Consider the following 24038-nt stretch of genomic DNA (forward strand, 5'->3'; position numbering starts at 1 on the left):
TTTTGTTCTTAAAGTGACAGTGTGTGAAATATTATAACAGTGATATGAGTAAACCGCTGAAGGTTAATATCTGAGTGCCTCCTGCCTACACCTGTTAAAGCTGCAGTACCTTACTGGGATGAAAATAAAGCAGGCAGAAGCCTGAGTTAAACAACGTAATGCTTTGTATGATCTGGTTATTCGTATAATTAACCCTAGAAGACTGTGTCGGGGAGATCAGACGTAAGCGCTACAAAAGAGGGGCGTTTGTCACAATAGATTAATGTAAGGTTAAGCATTTGGGAATAAACTGTAACAATCTTAATGGGACAAAATGAGGTCAAACCCTGATGGAGAAGGATTTAGGGGGCACGTGCATGAAGTGCCAGTATGGGTTATTCCTTCCGTTCTGGCGTTTATTCATGTTCAAGTCAATGGGAGTTAAATATCACCTCTATGCTGATGACACACAAATTTACTTTTCAACCCCTGACCTTACACTTGCTGTACAGACCAAAGTCGCAGAATATCTATCTTCTATATAATCTTGGATGGCCCTTTGCCGACTCAAACTTAACATGTCAAAGACGGAGCTCCTCATACTTCCTCCTAATCCTGGCCCTACAGCCCCTTTCTACATTATTGTTGGCAGTACTATCATACACCCAGTATCACAAGCACGCTGCCTAGGAGTTACATTTGACTCTTTCCTCACATTCTCATCTCACATTCACAATGTAGCTAAAACCTGTTGTTTTTACCTCCGTAACATTGCAAAGATTCGCCCTTTCCTCTGTCCCTCTACTGCTAAAACTCTTAACGCAGGCCCTCATTCTCTCCCGTCTCAACTATTGCAACCTTCAACTGTGTGGTCTTGCTGCCTCTCACCGGTCTCCCCTACAATCTATCCTAAACGCTGCTGCTAGAATCACTTTACTCTCTCCTAAATCTGTCTATGCGTCTCTCCTACTGAAATCCCTCTCCTGGTTTCCTATCAAACTCCTCCTCACTTTTAAGGCGCTACATTTTTCTGCTCCTTCTTGCATCTCAGCCCTAATTTCTCGCTATGTACCTGCCCGACTCTTGCGTTCTGCTCAAGGATGTCTTCTGTCGACCCCATATGTATCTAAAGCCCTCTCCCGCCTAAAACTTTTCTCACTCATTGTCCCACACCTCTGGAATGGTCTTCCCCCTCAATATCCGACTGGCACCCTATCTATCCACCTTTTGGACCCTTCCTAAAACTCACCTCTTTAACTAAGCTTATGGGTAGCTCTGCTGGCTGATACAATTCATCTCATACGCACTGACCTTGGCCCCTTGCAGACGCACTTACCAGAACACCCTCCTACTGTCTCTGTACATTCTTCCTACCTACTTTTTAGATTGTAAGCTCTTCAGGACAGGGACTCTGTTTCCTATTATTACTTTCATGTCTGAAGCACTTATTCCCACCATGTGTTTTATTTTTATTTTGTCTATTACTGCTGTGATGCACTACATACGTGGCTGGCGCTATATACAGATATACATACATACTGTATATAACGGATGATGTAATTTGATGCAAATTGTTAGCCGGGGAAATTTATGCTACCTTGGACTTGGCAGATTTTCACGATGCTAGTAAAAGATAAACCATGACATGCAGAATTAGATTTGGCCCATGTATGTATGTAGGTATGTCTTTATTTATATAAAACCATTAATGTACATAGCGCTAAACAGCAGTAATACACGTGACAATCTTATAAATAACAAATACAAATAACAGATCATGGGAATAATTGCTTCAGACATAAAAGTAACATTTCGCGTGAGGAGCCCTTGCTCCGAAGAGCTTACAATCTAATTGCTTTAAAGGAAGAACGTACAGAGACAGTGGGAGGGCATTCTGGTAATTGCGTCTGCAAGGGGCCAAGGTTTATGTATGAGGTGTATAGTATAAGCCATGGAGCTACTCATATGCTTCGTTAAGCAAGTGTGTCTTAAGGTGGGTCTTAAAGGTGGATAGAGAGGGTGCTAGTCGGGTACTGAGGGGAAGGGCATTCTAGAGGTGTGGGGCAGTCAGTGAGAAAGGTTTAAGGCGGGAGAGGGCTTTAGATACAAAAGGGGTAGAGAGAAGACATCCTTGAGCAGAACGCAAGAGTCGGGATGGTCCCATTTTATGTGCATCATCTAACTCCTTAGTATTGACAATCCCTCAAATTGCAATCTGATGCATTATTGGGAACATTTTATACATTTATAAATTAAAATGACACTGCTTCAATTGTGCTCTAGAATTGCCTTGATACTTAATCAAACCAGGTTGTGACAATGTCTTTTTATAGATCGCTTAGATCATCTTTTGAAGTGCTTTTGTTTACAAGACAATATTCCAGCTATATTGACAACAAAACAAAACTCCCAAGTATATACTACTCTGGATGGTATCAGAGTCCTTAGCCTCATGTGGATAATTTCTGGGCACACCAGCCAACTCACATCTGTATTTAATCTAGGTATGTATTCTGTTAATTGCCTTGCTCTTTTTGATAATGGCTGAACATCAAGTTATCATTTTAAATACAATATATACTGAACCCTAAACTATCTGCTTATTTGATTAATTATTACCAGTGTTAATGCAAATATCTTTATTATTAATGTTATACAGTATGTACTGTATGTTTCTAATTTTAACAAAAAGAGAAACTATTCCCTCCAAAGAGAGAGGGAAAGAAAGGCTGCAATTGTATGCACTCTAAACTGTGTAATTGATGATACACTAATGTGGTAATTAGTATTGAAAAGATATAAGAGAGAAATGCACCAATCGGAGTTTAGGTCCTGCACGAACATTACGGGGGAAAAAAACAATTGTGGAGTAAATTGGGTAGTCCCATACTAAACTGCAGATATGAATATGAGAGAGATATGTCTTTAATTGGGTGCTAATTGCACAAATGAAAAAACTGTGGGACCACAAATACAAAAGGATATTTACAACGCTGCCTGATATACTGTACGCGTAGGCGCTTTGTCATGGGAAGCCATGCCTAAACAGACGTGAGTATTTCTACTGTGAAAGCTGTAAAAAATGTTACAACAAACATTCAGTTACCAAATTAGTTTATTTCAGGTGCACACAGCGGAGACAGCTTCAAAACAAAAGCTCTCTGCAGGTAATACGATGTGAGATACATTTCTACCCTAAAAACAAAAGCATACGTCCCTTTATGGGGTGGCTTGCGCATCACTAAAATGACATAATCTTGTCATACATAACAAAAATTAAATAATACATAACAAAAATGAAAATGAGAAAGTCGGCTAAACTCATTATACAAAGCTCAGTAACCTTTACTCTACATACGCGGGGGTGCTGTGTAATACATTCTTTAAGGGGTTGAATGTGAGAAGTGATTTCTATCTCTGATTCCACCAGTGTGGAAAAATAAGGAAAAAGCCCAGATATGGTAAAAGTCTGAAACTAGTAAGCATATGTAGCAGGGTAGTTAGTCCTCCGCACCTCTAGAGGGAGCTGATGCAGCTCCTCGGACTCTATAACGGAGGTGCGGTCGCCATGTTGGCACTCCCGAAAGGACTAGAGAGAGAGAGGATGTTCCCTGGAGGAACATGATATCCTCTGGAGACCGCATGGCAGAATTGTCGAAGACCGCGGAGGAGAATGTTGTGTCCGGGAAGCCAGAAGGTTGCCAGGACTAGGCCAGACAACCCCATTGGCCCAAGTTATGTCCTGAGCCACCCTAGCTGAGTACTAGAGGAACGGCGATATTTCAGGGACATTCCTGGTAGCTGAGAACCAGCGGAGCGACCGAGCAGGATGATTCGCTGAGGAATACTACTGTGCGGCTGCCGGAAGTAAGGAGTGAGGGGCATATTGTTGTGAGGTCCCGCTACGTGGGATTACGAATACGGCTCCTGCTATCTAAAGAGGATCCCCTGGCTACACCATTATAACCAGGAAGGTACCCACGTGCACCACCAAATACACCAGGGAGGGTAGCACTTCCCTCACATACATTCAGGGTTTCATTGCTGGACACTGTGATGGTGAGGGGGTAACCAGGCTCACTAATAAAGGTTAAGCCCATCTGGTTATCTTTGATCCATGTATTGGGGTTCGGGAGTGTCAGCTCTTGAGCCCAGTGATTGTAAATGCATTCTGTAAAAATGTGCGAAATAAAGAATTTTTGTGTTTTTACTTTTCCAGGTGTACCAGCAAGCAGAGATTGCTGGGCTATGAGTTTCAAGGGGGGTTTTACGGAGAAAGTCTTGTCAGAATGTGTCTAGGTAGCGGTGTTCCAGAGTTGCTGGATACCCCAAAAATGTACCCGGTTATCAGGTCAGATTCTCTGATACATTGAAGCACATTGCTCCGGCAAAATCTCCCCTTGAAAACACGTGCGCGACTCGCCGCTAGGATTCCCTGCTTCAGCACAGACTTGAAAGGTAAATGGAGCATAGGGATGTGTGGTATCCTTGGAAAGGTAAAGGGGTCCCTAGTTTAAGAGGGGATGCCCAGTTAATGCCCAAGTCACCCAGAACCTGGTATAGGGGTTCTGAGGCTACTCCAACCATATATAAGGTTGCAAGGAGTTTTAAAGTCTAAGTCCGGTATAGTGTGTGGGGAATATGGCTATTAGGAATAAAGTGCAGGATTCTTATTCTATTCCCCATAACCATAAGACTTAGAAATGTTTAAAGTATATATTTTATTAAACCAGTATGTTTTTAAAGTGTGTATATGCTTGTGCACGGTATATGAGCTGGGGCTTCCAGATCCAGGGTTCCAAGAGACCATTTGCCTACCAAGCTTGGTGCCATCAAGTCTGCTCGGGTCCCGGACATGAAAGCCTCAGAGGTTGTCATATGTGAAAGCCATTTGGGTACAGGAGTTAGGCTCAAGTACTCACATCCTGGGGTGAGTGGAAGTCATCGGACCACCATTTGCCCCAGCCCAGACTTTGAGGAGCTTAACTCAGCGGGTGGCTTCTGCATAACAAGTGGCAGAGGTGCCAAGTTGGCGCATGCCCATGTCCGATTCAGAAGAACCGCTTGCCCAGCTTCAGTAGACTGGCAGCGCTGTGATTGGCTGGTAGGAATATTCCCACGGTCGGATTGGCTTATAGTATTTCATGAATGAACTCTGATATACTATAAGAATGCCTCAGCCAATCCGGAGGTCAGATTCTAAGCTCCAGAACAGCAGCGGCAAATTTTAATGTACCAAAAGATGCTCAAGGAGAAATAGCGGCGAGCCGGCTTCAGAAATTTCAGGTCGAGAAATTTTCTAAGTCCCACTATTTGCGGCCATGTTTTCAGAATTGAACGGAGCGGACGGGGTTGGGATTTCAAGTCGAAAATAGTTCGCGGTCAAGTTATTTCAAGTCCTCTGGAGCAGATACAGCGGTGACGTCGGGAACGTCATGCCGATTTTGAGTTCCAGGACATTTTGGGACAAGTCCCGGTCAACCAAAGACTTTGTTTTACGTTCTATTTAAGCTACGGAAATCTAGTTTTCAGCCCCAGACCCCCCAGTAAGTGTGTTCTTCTTGTGTATTTTGTGTTTCGTTGTGCTTAGCCTATTTTAAGTAAATAAATGACAATTTATTTTACCAACTTGTTTTGCTCAGTGTTATGGTTCTGGTATAAAAGGTGAAAATGCCTGTTCTCCCGTGACAGACACCTACTCTAGCGTGTTGAGGTGCCCAAGGGTATTGGTGTACATTACAGTCTCTGTGTTGTTCTTATTGTGTTGCTGTTGCTGGTAAATAGTATTGCTTATCACTGTTGTGTGTTGTGGTTATTTCTGTATATGTTCCCGTGAAGAGCCATCCCGCCTACGCTGGGATGCCCACGGGTGGAGGCGCTGCACCCCGCACCTCCAAGCTCCCAATAAGCGGGGGCTCCGACCTTCTGTGAGCATGCATGTTAGCACTATATTGTACGTAGCACAAGCAAATCTCCCTTGGGGGGGAGGGGGAATAGTTTACACATATATTATATTAAAACTAGGCTCTTCTGTACTCAGAGATTCATCAAACCGATAAGGAATCCCAGATTCCATATGAAGATATAAAAGTTCAGAATAATCCACATTTAGCGGTGTCACATAATTATGACAATATATGAGTTGACAAAGTCCAGGTAACAAAATGCTAGAATACAAAATTAGAGTTATACATCCAGTACAGTGTAATGCCTCTAGAGAAAGGGGGAAACAGGAAGCCTTCACTGAGACCTCTAGGGTTATGGGTTTGAAGTCAGTAAATCAATGTAGTTTTGCGCTGTAGCAGTGCCCTGTCCCAGTCACCTTTTCTGGGGCCCTATGGGGTAGACGCTCAATTAATGCAAATATCCTTATTATTAAATGAGACGTTACCTGTATGTTTCTAATTTCTCCTCAGACAACGCTTTTGAATGGAAAGCAAGAGTGCTAGAAAAGCCAATGTATTTATACACACTGAGTGGACCTGTGTATTTAGGTGTGGATTCTTTTTTCTTAATGAGGTAAAAACACAGTTATGCTTTAAATGCTTCTAGTATATTCTATAAGGGTTCCTACACATTTCCATTAAAGGAACACTGCCTTTTAAAAAATGTAGGCTATTTTAAAATGTTTTTTCTTTTTTTCTTTTCAGGAATGTTACTCAACCCTAAATCAAAAACCCCATGCAGTATTCTGTTTTACAGCAACTTTGTATATAACAATGTAGTTTGAGTAGTTACTGTAACTTTGAACTGAATTTAAAGTGATACAAAAAGTATAGTGTGTAGACCGCACAAAATAAGAAAAATATGTGCGTCACTGTGGAGAAAATTCTGATGGTGGTTGTGCGACAGGAACAAAAGGGACCCCAATTTTATAATGGGTAATCATACACAAAAGCAACAAAAGTTCCCAGCACTCGGACAACAAGATAAGAAACACTGAGGATTAAGTCATACATTTCACTGATAATAAATATCACCAGTAAATGATAATATATCAAAAACGCATCAAGTGCAAAGAAATACACAGCATGAAATATCAGAACCAACTGAAGAGGGAAGCTAGTCACCAAACCCTGGAGTGAAAGGGAGAGGCTAGAAAAAAGGGGAACTACCAATCAGGGGGAAAAGGGGAGAACAGAATGAGGAAAATGGGGGAGGGGAGGGGAAAAAAAGGGGGTCAGGGAAATTAACAGTTGAAAAATTAATAAAGGAGGCAACTTTTTGTGGGTTAGCCCCTTCTTCTGGCCCATTCCCACAGACAAAGTGTCAGTGGTACTTCCCTTGAACTGTCCAATTAACAAATCTGCCAAACAATAGATAGAACAATGGCACATAGAAAGCAACCCAGAAATGTCAGGTTCCAAGTAAAAAACACTAAAAAACAAATGAACCTAATAGGTGTAACTGCACAAAAATGATAGGTAAGGTCAATAGTTCCCAATATGTGTAACTGCCCAATATGTGTAACTGCCCAATATGTGTAACTGCCCAATATGTGTAACTGCCCAATATGTGTAACTGCCCAATATGTGTAACTGCAGGCTCCAACGGGAGTGCGACTCAGATTATGTGAATCGACAGTCCCAATGGGAGTAATAGAAGGGTGCTCTGTAGTTCAGTCTATGCCGGAGACGCCGGTCCAGACTGGACCACAGAGCACCCTTCTGTTCATGGGAAGTACCACTGACACTTTCTCAGAATAAGGGGCTAACCCCCGGGAATGTTGCCCCCCCCCTTTTTTTTATTTTTCCATTGTTCATTTCCCTGAACCCCCCCTTTTTCCCCCCTTTCCCTGACCCATTTTCCTTAGTCTGTTCTCCCCTTTTTCCCCTGATTGGTAGTTCCCCTTTTATCTAGCCTCTCCCTTTCACTCCTGGGTTTGGTGACTAGCTTCCCTCTTCAGTTGGTTCTGATATTTCATGCTGTGTATTTCTTTGCACTTGATGCGTTTTTGATATATTATCATTTACTAGTGATATTTATTATTAGTAAAATGTATGACTTAATCCTCAGTGTTTCTTATCTTGTTGTCCGAGTGCTGGGAACATTTTGTTGTTTTTGTGAATTTCTGAAGGGATATTTATCATATGAAAAAAAAATTCATTCAGATAATCTGTGTTCTACATTTTCTTCACAGTCACTTAATATGTTGTTAATTGGAAACACAACGCTAAAGGCTGTACTGAGTAAATTGTACTAACTACAAATGCTAAAAATGTCCCTTTCCTCTCTCTCTCTCATTAGGGACTTTTTAGCAAGTAGAAAAACAGACCTTTAGCAACAAAAGTAGTATAATCAGCCAGGCATTTTGAATATGTTTGATCCACTCATTGAATTGTATAAAGGTATTCCCATCATCTCTGACATTCAGTAGTGTGCACTGCACGAGACTGCTGTGAAAGTGCCTTCAATTCATGCAAATTAATGAAAACGTTGGGGTCAGGCGAAGTTTTAATATTCTCCAAACAGACAACTATAATGAAGCCACACACAAAAAAATGTCATCAGAACTTAGGCCTCTATTTATGGCTGGTAGAAAAAAGTAATAATTGGTTTATAAAGGAGAATGAGCATTATTGACAGAAATGGGATGTTTTTCCCGTTGATGAATCAGCTGCAGAATTTAAGCACCAATTTTTACCCAAATATGTCAGCCCCCAATCTACAATATCAATTTGGGTGTGTAAGCTCTTCGGGGCAGGGCCTCATTTCCTGTTGTTTTTCGTCTACAGCGCTTATTCCCACTGTGTTATAATATTATGTCACGTGTATTGTAAAGTGCTATATACCTGAATGGCGCTATATAAATAAAGATATGCATACAATACATACAATCATGTATAGACGTTATTCAAGGCCAGTCTTGGGGCAAGAACAGGAAAAAAACGGCAGTGCACTGCCAAGAAAACCAGGAGGAGGCTCACGGCAGCAGAAGCAAAGATTTATGCCATAAAAAGATTGGACAAAGGTCCCCCCTAGCCCCAACAAGTAACCACCTACGCGTTTTGGGCTCTATGCCCTTTCTCAAGGTGTACTTTACTCTAAAAAAAGCCGATATTTAAACTATTGCGCCGATCGCGCTACCGAGTGACGTCACAGCCCGATTGACCAATTGGCTGGCATCTCCTGCTATACGGATCCCCATTGGATAACAGGATCGCGTCATTTTCAACAAACTTTATTTAGAAGAGACAAGTCTCTCTATCTAGTCAATGGGATGTAGAGTCTGAGGAGAAGCCCTCCGATTGGTCCCTAGGCTTAACAATAAATGTAACTTTATTAAAACTGGCAGAACATCTTATAACCATGTCGTCTGTGACGTCAGTCATTTGACCTCATCACCCAGTGCAAACAAAACTTTATCAAAAAAAGACAATTTTTACAAAAATGAAAAAAATGAAAAAAAAATAATAATAAACATAAAAAACAACAATATAAGTCTAATGTTTAAGGAGTAAATAATAGAGAATAACTAACTCATAAACATAAAACATTTATCATTAAAAGAATAGCAATATTTGCACAACAATAACACACACATTAAAAAATGCAAAAAGTGCAAAGAAGAAGAAAAAGGTTTTTTTCTCTCCTTCACATCTCCAGATCCCAAAATGCACACCAGCAACATAATAATGAGAAAACTTTATTCATTCACTTAGATACTAATGACCTAATGCAGGCCTGCACAACTCGTAAAGCGAGAAGGGCCGAACTGCTCCAAGGAAAAAAAAATTGGGCCGCAAGGGTAAAATCATCATCATCATCATCATCTCTTCTACAGCACCTCTCATCATCATCCTCATATATCTCCCCCAACACCCCTCATCATCATCCTCATATCTCCCCCAGAACCCCTCACTATCAACCTTTGCGATACTCCCCATCTATCTCTCATACCCCCATTTCTCCCCTCACCCACACACATAATACTCCCCCTCCACATCAAACACACAATACCCCCCTGCACACCACACACATCCCACCCCCCCTGCACCTCACATCCTTCTCCCCCCTGCACCTCACATCATCCTCCCCCCTGCACCTCACATCATTCTCTCCCCCTGCACCTCACATCACTCTCCCCCTGCACCTCACATCACTCTCCCCCTGCACCTCACATCACTCTCCCCCTGCACCTCACATCACTCCCCCCTTGCACCTCCAATCACCCCCACTGAACCTGCAATGCCCCTCCCCTGCACCTCCAATGCCCCTCCCCTATACCTCCAATGACCCTCCCCTGCACCTCCAATGACCCTCCCCTGCACCTCCAATCACCCCCTGCACCTCCAATCACCCCCTGCACCTCCAATCACCCCCTGCACCTCACCCCCTGCACCTCACATCACCCCCTGCACCTCACATCACCCCCTGCACCTCACATCACTCCTCCTGCACGTCACTCCTCCTGCACGTCACTCCTCCTGCACGTCACTCCTCCTGCACGTCACTCCTCCTGCACGTCACTCCTCCTGCACGTCACCTCCCCTGCACCTCACTCCTCTGCACATCACTCCCCTGCACCTCACTCTCCTGCACCTCACTCCCCTGCACCTCACTCCCCTGCACCTCACCCCCCTGCACCTCACCCCCCTGCACCTCACCCCCCTGCACCTCACATCACCCCCCCTGCACATATCCCCCTCTGCACATCACCCCCCTGCACAAGCCCCCCCCCGAACATCACCCCCCCTTGCACATCACATCACCCCCCTGCACAAACCCCCCTGCACCTCACATCCCCCCTGCACCTCAACTCCCCCCCCTGCACCTCAACTCCCCCCCTGCACCTCACCTCCCCCCCTGCACCTCACCTCCCCCCCTGCACCTCACCTCCCCCCCTGCCCCTCAACTCCCCCCCCCTGAACCTCACCACCCCCCCTGCACCTCACCTCCCCCCCTGCACCTCACCTCCCCCCCCTGCACCTCCCCTCCCCCCCTGCACCTCACCTCCCCCCCCAACGGCACCTCACGGCGGCAGAGCAGGCAGGACTAGCACACTCGTGCAGTCCTGAGAGCAGGCTCGAGGAGGAGGGGGGAGCGGGCTCGAGGGTGGGACAGCGGCTCCCGGCCGAGAGAGAAGGGGGGCGAGCGGCTCCCGGTCAGGAAAGGAGGGGGGGAGAGCGGCTCCCGGTCAGGAAAGGAGGGGGGGAGAGTGGCTCGCGGCCGAGAGAGGAGAGGGGGAGAGCGGCTCCCGGCCGAGAGAGGAGGGGGGGATTGTGGCTCACGGGGGGCGGGTGGGGGGGGAAAGGACGGGGAAAGCTGCCGCGGGCCGCATATTGAGTGGAGACGGGCCGCATGCGGCCCGTGTCCGCGTGTTGTGCAGGCCTGACCTAATGTATACTGATGTGCACATTAGGGTCCCAGGAAATGTAAAAGGAGAACTAGATAAAATGCAAAAGGCAAGACGAGTAAGACTCCCGTGCCTTCGGGGGTTCCGGGCTTCCTCCCCTCCCTGCTCCTTATGGCATCGGGATCCAACTTCCACTCCACCAGAGGGGGGAGATGGAGGAGGAAGCGTGGGGCACCCCCTCCTCCTGACCCCCATCCGCTAGGGTAGAAGTTGGATCCTGGCCAATGGTGGATTCAAAATGTTACCATCCATAGGCACTTACCTTTTTGCCACCTGGGCCGCCTCCTCCTCCTTCTGCAGCGTCAAGGCGTCAAATGATTCATTTCCATGACAACGTGACGCCATGTGATGTGACGTTGTCATAGCAACGCGTCGCTATTTGACGCCGGGATGCTACAGAAGGAAGAGGGTGGCGCGAATGAGAAGGTAAGAGACCTTTACCGACGCCCCACGCTCTCCCCCGGCAATCAGTGCGGAAGAGAGCGGGGCCACTATATACGGAGGAAAAAAACTGAAAATTTGCCGCCCTACGCCCGGGCATAATGGTAAACCCACCACTGATCCCTGCGCTGACAGGAGGAGGGAGCGCGAGGCCCCAGAACGGGAGGACCGCTTCTCACCGAGAGGTAGGTGTGTTTTAAAAAAGACATTTGAGAGTAGGAGCTCACCTTCTCCGGCCCGCCTCCTGTAGCATCGTGTTGCCATGGTGACGGACGTCCCATGCTGCCGTGACATCATGACGCCGCAACACTACCGGAGGAGGGCCTCTCTTCAAGGTAAGACCCCATTACTTTTTTTTTTCTCAGGCGGGGCCCCGCTATCAGTGTCCCGCCTTGGGCCCCGCAAATCCCATGGCCAGACCACCCATCCCATCTTTGCACGTGGCTGATTCAAGACAATGGCTTCTTCTCTCACTGGCGCATTGTGTATGTCCCATAGGAACACGCCAGTGAGGGCAGTAACATCTGCAAATGCCAAAACCCCAGCACTTTGCAGTGAGACTCCCAGTCATTTTCTTTATTTTTCTTCTCTCTTTCCGCCGCTCTGCACCAGACACTTTTTTTTATTTGAATGAAAGTAAATGCAACCGTCGGGATGGTAAATAAGTCATCCTAACACCAAGGCAAGCTTGAAAAGCCATTACCAAAGGATAAAAAGGCCATGCTTTTATAACTCTAGCGTTGGGGAGTGGCCCCATTAACATGGAGCTAAAATAAAGAGTAACAAAGACCATGTATTTGGAGAGTGATAGCTTCCACTTGCATGTGGAGGATGCTGTTATTTAAAACCATCCGGCTTCAGTACCACAACTCAAATAAATAGTCCCTTTAGTCTTCTTACAGTTGTTCTGAGTTCTTTGCCCACCCAATCTCAGGGTTCAATTTTAAAGGTCTCTTTAATTGCCGGGGTTAAGTAGTGTGACGGCTTTGTTCCCTCTTAGATAAGGAGATGAAATGAAAATTAAATGTGTCCTGCTGTTATGGGGAGAAATGATTATGCACAAATATGATAATATCTAACCTAAAATGTCAGCACACTGTCAGTCTTGTGGGTATGTCATAATGGCAGTAAGTAAAGCAAATATAACAGCATGATTAATGTTAAAATGTGACTTAATTACAATGCTCTCCCAGAAATCATTGGCGAGACTACTTGTGGAATACAAGATGGCATTTTGATAACTTTCTGTGCGGCGGTATTCAAATTAATAGAACAGACTGCTAAGATATGCTAAGTGTTACACCACGCCAACTGTGACTAAACTCGGATAAATCATTCAAAAAGTAACATAAGTCCTGTTTAATTGCAGAAGTCACTTATTTTAGTGTTACTTTTTCTTTTATGTAAAAAAACCAGACCTGTGTTTAGGAAAACCCATGTCATCTAAGTGGGAGAACAATTTTAGGGCATAAGTAGGAGAACAGTGGTTATTTTATGTTAAGAAGCAACAATGTCGAGGCACAGTAAGAGTTAGTCCTTAAAACTTTAACTTTTATTAGATTTTCTTTCATAAATCTTGTGCTGTTTTTGGAGTAATTGAGTTTTTTATGAATAGCTCCTCGACATGTCATGACTTTATAAGGCTATAGAGCCTATTCTAATAGCTCTGAAGATTTTTTGCCAAACCGCACAGTTTGGCATGTTGAGGAGTAGTGGAATTAAATTTGAGAAAAAACCCTATTCTCTATTGCAAACCGCTTCTTAAAAAAAAAGACAAGCCGCACGGTTTAACAGCCAAACCGCTCCGATTGTACTTGCTTTAAAAGCGTAATGACCTGAGCTGGTGCTAACTCCATCCCCAGTCTGACTTTGCTCTTCCGGACAAACCCATATTTCAGGCTCTGGATGTAACTCGCAATACTAATCACGGCTCCGCTGAGGTGGCGTGAAAAAAAAAATATTGCGTTTTTACAAGCGGTTTGCATAACGGAGCTACGAGAATTGCAGTTTTGTAAAAAAAAATGCGAGTTGGAGGCTTTTTTGACAAACGGAGTAGATTGGCAGAGCCAGAGTGAAACCGCTTCTTAAAAATCCTTTGAGACTCATATTGGACAAGTGAGAAGGTTTTACAGATTAGCAAAGCGTGCCAATCCGCTTCTAAAGTGCACTTCAGAAGTGGGTTGTCACACTTTGGAGCTACTAGAATAGGCCCCTATGAGTGAAGTGTTTAAAGATGAAAAGACAAAGAAAATTATAGAGCAAACTTCACATGAACTTTTACTTCATCATATTTTTCAAAAACCTAACCACACAGAAATAATCCACTTCTGTTTGGAAATGTACTACTTCTGAACTTCGCATGAGTAGATGTGCACATTTATTTTAAAGACTTGCACGTTTGCTACTTTGTGTAACCTTATGCACTGCTGTGCAGTACACCTATTTTATAGAAATTGCGAAAAAAAATTCTGCAGATTTGGTCCGTGGATGAGTCTCAAAAAGACCAATCCGCCATTTTGGGTTTGAGAGAGGGGGAATATTTAAATGAGCCCCATATTTAAATAGTTTCCATATCTTATACTATATTAGTGAAAGCACTGTATGTTTGCCTGCCTGCCTGCATGCATGCATGCCTGCCTGTCTGCCTGGATGTCCGGTGTCCCTAGGGGAAATCTCATTGGTCCCTTGGCCCGCCCCCGCACACCTCTCATTGGCCTGAGGCGGAGTGACGGGCCAAAGGACACACAGGGACACACACACACACAGGGACACACACACACAGGGACACACACACACACACACACACACACGGACACACACACACACACACACACACAGGGACACACACACACAGGGACACACACACACACACAGGGACACACACGGACACACAGACACACACACGGACACACACACACACACACGGACACACGGACACACGGACACACACACACACACGGGGCTCACAGTGTTAGCAGCACCCGCGCGCACCTCCTCCTCTCCCCGTGTCTCCCGCGCTTTAACACCGACCCCCCCCCTCCCCCGGCGCCGCTACAGTCAGCGGGACACACACACACACACTATCATTAGCCCTTCAGCGCCTCCCCCCCCCCCACCTAGTGTCAGCGGCCGTGCGAGACCCCCCTCTATATCTCCCACCTCTCCCCCCCCACACATATACATGCCCCCCCCTCCCCGGCGGGGGAACAACCGGTGGCCAGGCAGGCTGCCTCGCGGCGCCGAGTGCCCAAGATGGTGGCGCCCGGGACACAGCGGGGGAGCGGCCACAACACGCTGCCTCCCGCCTCAGATCCACGTGGGACCTGCCGGATGGGTGAGTGAGCGGCCTTCACCTCCCCTCCACCCCCCCTTCACCTCCCCTCCCCTCCAGTGTCAGTGTCTCCCCGATACCCCCCCCGGCGCCGCTACAGTCAGCGGGGGAGCGAGCGAGCGCCCGGGACACAGCGGGAGAGCGGCCACAACACGCTGCCTCCCGCCTCAGATCCACGTGGGACCTGCCGGATGGGTGAGTGAGCGGCCTTCACCTCCCCTCCACCCCCCCTTCACCTCCCCTCCCCTCCAGTGTCAGTGTCTCCCCGATACCCCCCCCCGGCGCCGCTACAGTCAGCGGGGGAGCGAGCGAGCGCCCGGGACACAGCGGGAGAGCGGCCACAACACGCTGCCTCCCGCCTCAGATCCACGTGGGACCTGCCGGACGGGTGAGTGAGCGGCCTTCACCTCCCCTCACCCACACCTCACCCCCCCTCACCCACACCTCACCCCCCATCACCTCCCCTCACCCCCTTTCACCTCCCCTCACTCCACTTCTCCCTTCCACCCCCCTTCACCTCCCCATTTACCTCCCCCCCTCCACCCCCCCTTCACCTCCCCTCCTCCCCCCCCTTCACCACCTCCCCTCCACCCCCCCCTTCACCTCCCCTCCACCCCCCCCTTCACCTCCCTTCCACCCCCCCCCTTCACCTCCCTTCTACCCCCCCCTTCACCTCCCTTTTACCCCCCCCCTTCACCTCCCTTCCACTCCCCCCCCTTCACCTCCCCTCCACCTCCCCTCCACCTCCCCTCCACCCCCCCCTCCACCCCCCCCACCTTCACCTCCCCTCCACCCCCCCTTCCCACCGCCTCCCCCCCTTCCCACCGCCTCCCCCCCCTTCCCACCGCCTCCCCCCCCTTCCCACCGCCTCCCCCCCTTCCCACCGCCTCCCCCCCCTTCCCACCGCCTCCCCCCCTTCCCACCGCCTCCCCCCCCTTCCCACCGCCTCCCCTCCACCTTCCCACCGCCTCCCCCCCCTTCCCACCGCCCCCCCCCTTCCCACCGCCTCCCCCCCCCTTCCCACCGCCTCCCAGCCCCCCTTCCCACCGCCTCCCCCCACCCCTTCCCACCGCCTCCCCCCACCCCTTCCCACCGCCTCCCCCCACCCCTTCCCACCGCCTCCCCCCCCTTCCCACCGCCTCCCCCCCTTCCCAGCGCCTCCCCCCCTTCCCACCGCCTCCCCCCCCTTCCCACCGCCTCCCACCCCCCCTTCCCACCGCCTCCCACCCCCCCTTCCCACCGCCTCCCCCCCCTTCCCACCACCTCCCCCCCCCTTCCCACCGCCTCCCACCCCCCTTCCCACCGCCTCCCACCCCCCTTCCCACCGCCTCCCACCCCCCTTCCCACCGCCTCCCACCCCCCTTCATCCCACCGCCTCCCACCCCCCACCTTCCCACCTCCTCCCACCCCCCGCCTTCCCACCTCCTCCCACCCCCCGCCTTCCCACCGCCTCCCACCCCCCGCCTTTCCTCCGCCTCCCCCTTCCCACCTCCCCCCCCTTCCCACCACCTCCCCCCCTTTCCACCACCTCCCCCCCTTCCCACCACCTCCCCCCCTTCCCACCACCTCCACCCTCCCCCCCTTCCCACCACCTCCCCCCTCCTCCCCCTTCCCACCACCTTCCCCTTCCCACCACCTTCCCCTTCCCACCACCTTCCCCTTCCCACCACCTTCCCCCTCCTCCCCCTTCCCACCACCTTCCCCCTCCTCCCCCTTCCCACCACATCCCCCCTTCTCTCCCTTTCCACCACCTTCCCCTCCTCCTTCCCACCACCTCCCCCCTTCTCCCCCTTCCCACCACCTCCCCCCTTCTCCCCCTTTCCACCACCTCCCCCCTCCTCCCCCTTCCCACCACTTCTCCCCTCCCCCCCGCTCCCCTTCACCCCCCCTCCGCTCCCCTTTCCACCCCCCCCTCCGCTCCTCTTCCCCCCCCCTCCACCTCTTTTTCCCCTTTCCCCTCCCACCCCCTCCCACACTTCCACCCCCTCCTCTAACCCTTCCCCCCCCTCCTCCAACCCTTCCCCCCCTCCTCTAACCCTCCCCCCCCTCCTCTAACCCTTCCCCCCCTCCTCTAACCCTTCCCCCCCTCCTCTAACCCTTCCCCCCCCTCCTCTAACCCTTCCCCCCCTCCTCTAACCCTCCCCCCCCCTCCTCTAACCCTTCCCCCCCCTCCTCTAACCCTTCCCCCCCTCCTCTAACCCTTCCCCCCCCCTCCTCTAACCCTTCCCCCCCCTCCTCTAACCCTTCCCCCCCCTCCTCTAACCCTTCCCCCCCCATCTCTAACCCTTCCCCCCTCTCCTCTAACCCTTCCCCCCTCCTCCACCCCTTGCCCCCCTCCTCCACCCCCTCCTCCCCTTCCCGCCGCCCTTCGCCTTCATGCCCGCCTTACCGCCTCCCCACCCCGCCTCTGCCTTTCACCCGCCCTTACTCCGGCCGCCTCTGCCTTTCACCCACCGCCTCACAGCCGCTGCACGCACTCAACAGACACCCGCCACACTCGACACATACCTGCCGCCACACACACCTGCTGCCTCCCGCCCCTACGCACCGACATCACTGACCCACCGCCTCACACCCTAGCAGGACCCCCCACTCACAGACAGCACTCACAACCCACGCGCCACCCGCCGCCTCACACCCTAGCAGGACACACGACTCAGATTTTTACATCACTTATGGCACCAAAATATACATTGTACTGTGGTGTGGTTACAATAAACCATTTTTATACAACATCGTATTACATTTTCTTCCATCTTTCTTTTCAATATTATTATCCAACCTTTACAACAAACAGTCACCTATTGTTCCACGATTTATAAATAATACTACCTATTACGCATTTACATCCCGGGCAACGCCGGGTCTCTCAGCTAGTCAACTATATAGAGTTGAGAATCTTAAATGCACCAACCGAATGACTCGGATGGTGTGAGACCCAACACGGCTAGAACCACTGCTTTTCTAGGCCACAGCTCTAGCAGGGTGAGCTAAATCAGCTGAGGAATTGCAGTGCACCACTGTCTAACTGTCTACTACCAGCATACCTTCAAGGGATATATATTTTTTGTTGATTGTAACCTTAAAAGTACTTCAAGCACAAAGTAATAGCATGTATTGAGGCCTATGAGTTACTGAGGCCAGGTGAGATTAAATAAAACACATGTTTTCTGACACACACAAGTAAAAACAAGGTGAAGCACAGGAAATAAAGCAGATGCAGGGAGAAAGTAAGATAACAAAGTGACATGGTGACTTGAGATAGTACTTCTAATCTCATAAAGAATAAAGACAGTGGGTCATTGTGACGGTGAAGGGAAACCAGGCTCACTAATAAAGGTCAAGCCCACTTGGTTGCCCCTGATCCATGTTGTGGGGTCCTAGAGTGTCAGCTCTTGGACCTGACTGTTGTGTATGTACAATTGTGGCTGTATGTAAAATATGCGACAATAAAGAATTTTTGTGTTTTTACCTTTCCAGGAGTGCCAGCAATCAAAAATTGCTAGGCCGTTGTTTCAGGGTGGGTTTTGCGGAGAAAGTCTTTTCAGATTGTGGCTACGGTATGTAGCGGGGTTCCAGAGTTACTGGACACCCCAAAAATGTAGCCGGGTATCAGGTAAGATTCTCGGATACATTGAAGCACAATGCTCAAGTCAAAATTCTACCCTGAAAACGTTCTTGCAGCTCGTCGCCAGGAGTCCCTGCTTCTGCACAGACCAGAAAGGTAAAAGGGACATAGGGGATCAAGGTATCCCCAGAACAGTACAGGGGTCCCTAGTATAAGGGGATGCCCTGTATAGGGGTTCAGGGGGTGCTCCAGCTATAAGATAAAGCTGCGATGTTTATTTTGTGTAAAGGTGTAAAGTCAGGTTTTTGCAGTGTGGCAGGGATATGGCTAGTGAGAATAGAGAGTATAAATTATTATTCTATCCCTGACACCAAAGAAGGACTTAGACATTTTTAGCAAGACACAGTATAAAAGTATATTTTATTAAATGGGTATGTTTAAAATGTTTTATGCATGGTACACGGTAACATGAGCGGGGAATTTTCAAGCCCAGGAACCTGAGAGACCAAATGACTTCCAAGTTGGTGCCAGTGGGTCTGGTCTAGGTTCGGACTTGAAAGCAACACTTGCCCTAGAGGTATGAAAGCCATTAGAGAAGGAAGGTTGGGTGAAGTACCACATCCGGTGATGAATACGAGCCATCCCGCAAGTACTCACTCACCTCCTGAGACATGGAGGCTGCCTAGCTCCACGGATGGCTTCTGAATCATAAGTGGCTATGGTGGCAAACTCACGCATGCCCTTATTTCATTCTGAAGAACCCACTGCCCGGGTTGGAAAGACTGGCAGGCAGCTGATTGGCTAGTTGTAAAATTCCCACGCTCGGATTGGCTGTAGTATTTCATGAATGAATCTGAAATACTATAAGAAACCCAGCAGCCAATCCGATACTCAGATTCTAAGTGCCAAGACAGCAGCGGCAAATTTGAACTGACGAAAAGATGCTCTGTGAGTAATAGACGCAAGCCGGCTTCAGAAATTTCAAGGCAAGAAAGTCCCACTTTTCAGGGCCAAGTTCTGAAAAAGGAACGTAGCGGTCGCGGCTGCAACTACAAGCCGAATAGAATACCAGGACGTGTGGTACTCACTCCCGGTCAAGGGATTTAAGCACCTCCAGAGAGGAAAGAGCGGTGGCGCCAGGAACTGCATGCCGATTTGAGTTCCAGGACTTTTGCGGGTACATCCTGGTCATCTAAAGGACTTTCTAAAGACTTTATTTTAAGGACTATCTGAGATAGGAAAGGTTAGTTTTTATCCCACAACCCCTAGTAAGTGTGTTTTCTTCTGTAAATTGTAATTAATTGTGTGTATGTGTTTCCAAGGAATAAATGCAATTTGTTTTGCCTCTGGGTTTGGGTCATTGATATGATCCCGGTATAAAGGTGTAAATTTCCTGGACTCCTGTGACATCCATAAGCAGTGTTCTGCTATAAGGCACCTTTGGTGCTGGAATATATTACAGCCTATTCAAATAAATGGACTGTAAGGTGTCAGCCTGCGCCAGAAGGTATCTCGTGGCAGAAGACTGATTATTAGATATGCTTCTCTATCCCAGAAGAGGGTAAAGTGTTTTGTAGAGGTATGAGCAGCGGATGAGAAGTACAGCTCTATAGTAAGTATACTGGGACAGTGATGCTATCCTTCAGCTGGCTTAGCTCACACTTCTAGAGCTGTTATCCTGAATAACAGAGGTTGTGTGGGTTCAACTTCAGATCATGTTGGGTCTGACATCATACCCCATTCCTCATAAGGTGCCTAAGACTTGCCAACCCAATAACACTTTCTGCACTGTAGGAAGCCAGCGTAATAACTTCCTGCCATTTTTAGAGTTTTATTTATTTTAAAATAAAGTATTTTAATTCAGTATGTGTCAGGCACTCTGGCAGAAGGCATAGTGAATATTTTTTGTACCTGTTCTGTTATACTGTAGACATCTTTGTGCATATCCATCATGGAGCACCAAAATGGGTGCTCATACCTGTAGTAGCTCGCTTCCCCTGGCTTCCTTTAAAAGCAGACCACTTCCACTTCCTGGTTGACAGTTTCATGTTAATTGTGGAGCACATCTGAGATACTTGTGAGATATACTAATAACGAAATTAGCTACATGTGTGAACAGTTAGCAGCTCAAAAGTAGGATGTGACAGGATACTATGCATCAGCTGGTTTTGCTCACACTGCTAGAGCTGCAGCCTAGAAAAGCAGTGGTTGTTTTTTATAGTCCTGTCGGGTCGTACTACATTTCAGTGGTTAGGTTGGTGCCTTAGGCTTATAAACTCTATATAGTTGGTATGGAAATACTTTTAGGAAGTGCGATATAGGACTCTTTTAAATATACTTTGCATATCTCCCAGCTAGGTACCTCTGGTGTGCTGCTTTTTCAGCACAGTCCCTAATTTATTTGGATGGACGTTTGAGGGGGTTATATATAAATGGAGACACATTAAACTTGAAATCTCTGTCTCTCTCTGTCTGTCTGAAAATTTAATCCGGAAACAGATTGCTCTCTATCTCTGAAAAAAAAATCAAAAAAAATAATCAGAAATTGCAGATTGGCCTTTAGGAGAAGGAGAAAGGAAACTGCTGATCTGAGATGGATCCAAATCCACCCCAAAATGTTGCCAATCTCTAGAAATAAGACATGTGGAGGACGCATCGAAATCATATCCGGGGAGGTCCTGAAATTGGCAAAAAAAATCGGGAGCGGCCCCTGAATTGCTCATATTTCTATTAAGGAGAGAGGGCAAGAAGCAACTTGACGTATATGTGGGCTTTGAAACTCTGTCTAATGTTTCCACAATAGATTTAGAATGTGATATAGTGTGTTAGGCTACTATACAGTACATTGCAATATGAAATAATTAACAACTGTTTTGTGTTTTTGCCTCTAGTGGTTTTTTGAATGCCAGGTCATTATTAAACATAATGGAAAATTCAGAGAAGAAAATAAATCTGATTACTGTGATTAAATATCTCTACAATAGGCTAATAAGGTAGGTTTATATTGTGCCCAAAAATAAGTGACTGTTTTATGGGGCTGCCTTTTCATTTTAAAGTCACAGAATGTAATACTGTATAATACTTTCCAGTGTGTGTATGTAACTAGTGGCTTTGCTAAAAGGGGGAGAGGATTTTACAAAGTCGGAGCCCAAATGTGTACAGCCGTACAATAGACATGAAGGAGACGAAGTACTAAGTGCTGCAAACGGCTTTTTTTTTTTTTTTTTTTTTTTAAGCAAAATTGGTGCACGGAAATCTCTTTTAAAATTGTGCGTTTATGCACCAACGTGAAATTTCTCAATCTGTAGAAACAGACTTTGCTTACTGCAATAATGTCTCCTTTTCTTTTTTTGTCTAAGACACTTTGAGCCAGACCCACAATGCAATATTATTGACTTTCTACAAGGCGTTAACTGACGTTACAAGCCTTTGCGTTAGTATAATGGATGTTGATACTAATGATCTACAAAAGAGGTGATCTCTGGAACAACGCAGAGTATATTGTAATCACTCCTATTAGCATATCTCCCAGTTATCTCAGGGGGGCTCCTTTCTGTGCATGGATGTCTCACCACATGTTGTTTGAAAGGAGGTTTCCGGGGTTATATATAGCACTTGGGACTCTATTAAAATAGGTCTCTGTCTCTCGTAAAGCTAACGCAAGGCAGTGCTAACTTAGCATGGCGTTAAGCCTATTCTAATGAGATAGCGAAAGGTTGTTTTTGCATATAATAATTAGCTTTGTGGGTTTGAGTTGACCTCAGTTCTGATTTTGATAACATGGCGTTATGAGCCCGGACATAACAGAGTGTTGTGAACAAGGTTCTTACATCTAATGCACTACCACTAGTGAACCACTTACAGTATATGACTTAATTTAACTATAAATGTGGGGCCTACAGCTTCTAAAAGCCAAGTGAATATATGTAATTATATAGAGTACCAACAGATTGCTGCCCTAGAGCAGTCAATTCAGTTTTTAGTACCTACAAAACAAGGAGACTAAGCGACGTACTAAAGGTAAAGATCTGGCAGTGCATCTAAAACGAAAGGGTTATTACATTTTCAGAGGTCAGTGATTTAACTCCAAGGCCACTTCAGTCAGTGACAACATGCATTATGTAAGCAGAATAGTCCCTACATCATAACTGTGGTGGGTCCTGTAAAGTTGCAATAGATGTTTGTATTTAACAATGAATTGTTTCATTGGTAAACTGGTGTAATTGTTAATCGAAGGACAACATTGTTGTGTTTCAGGCTTCAACCACTGCACCTGTCCTCCATCTGCATTTCCATTGCATTCATTTCATTAGTTCAATGGGGGTCTTTTTGGGAACTTCCCAAACATCAATGGGATAACTGCAGATGTGTATGGTGGGCAAATCTTCTGCTGATAACCAACTTCGTGTCAGTTTCAGAATCTGTAAGTCCTCAGTAACTTTTTCTTGAATTTTCTTAAATAGCTTTGATAGTGGTAACGATCTTGAATCCCAGTGTTTCTCGAGATAAAAAATGCTTACATTTCAGTACAGAACATATACAGTACAGTATACTTGTTGGCGATTCCAAAAATTATAATGTAGAGATGGCTGCCAGAGTGCATTTGGTTTTATCTCCTGACTCCTTAAAGGGTATGATTAATCTGTCACAAATAAATGCAGTTTACATATGCTACTAAGAACAGAGAATACTACACTTGCAACATCTCTAGGCACAATCTAGTACAGCAGGGCCCCGCTTCTCGGCGCTCCGTTATCCGGCGTTACGCTTATACGGCGGCACCGAGAAGGGGGGTGCCATCTTGGATTTCCAGGCGCGCATGCACAGACTGCAGGTTGCGCGCATACCACAGGTTGCACATGCGCAGAACGTCAAAAATGCTGGTTTGCGCATGCGCAGAAGTGAAAATCGCCGGATCCGCTTTCCGGCGATTTTCAGTTTACGACGGGCCCCTGGAACGGAACCCGCCGTATACCAGGGGCCCTGCTGTAATACACTGATTTGCCTTATGTTTTGCAGTGAATTTTTCTGTTGTGTATATCAGATTTGTTGTAGACAGGCCCAACGACAACTCACCTGGGGCTTAGGACTGAAAGCCTGACCTGGGCACTGGGTTGGTGAGTGGCTGGGAAGAGAAGGACATAGGACCTGGTGTTCGAGGAATGCTTGCTTGAGAAGCAAGGGGGAAGGGGGGAGAGTGGTAATTGCTTGAGGAGCAGGGAGGATGGGGGGTGGCAATAAGGTACTTAGCGTGTGGGGGAGTACAGAGTGGTTTAGGAACAGCACAGCTGGCTGGGCTAGGTCTTAGGACGGAGCAGGCAGTGGGGGCACCTGAGGGAGCAGTGAATGGTTTGGGGGGGGCA

At 47.4% G+C, this 24038-nt stretch overlaps 1 protein-coding gene across 1 annotated transcript in view; it reads left to right on the forward strand.

Annotated features, from left to right (window-relative positions):
- LOC142496461 (O-acyltransferase like protein-like) overlaps positions 1 to 24038 on the forward strand; it is a 157448-nt gene that overhangs the window by 78074 nt on the left and 55336 nt on the right. The window contains exons 6-9 of the mRNA XM_075603489.1: positions 2313 to 2483; positions 6396 to 6498; positions 21567 to 21668; positions 22933 to 23098. Of these exons, the coding sequence (XP_075459604.1) occupies positions 2313 to 2483; positions 6396 to 6498; positions 21567 to 21668; positions 22933 to 23098 (542 nt within the window). The remainder of the gene's footprint in view (positions 1 to 2312; positions 2484 to 6395; positions 6499 to 21566; positions 21669 to 22932; positions 23099 to 24038) is intronic.

The sequence above is a fragment of the Ascaphus truei genome, chromosome 1 (genome assembly GCF_040206685.1).
Source record: "Ascaphus truei isolate aAscTru1 chromosome 1, aAscTru1.hap1, whole genome shotgun sequence".
NCBI lineage: Eukaryota > Metazoa > Chordata > Amphibia > Anura > Ascaphidae > Ascaphus > Ascaphus truei.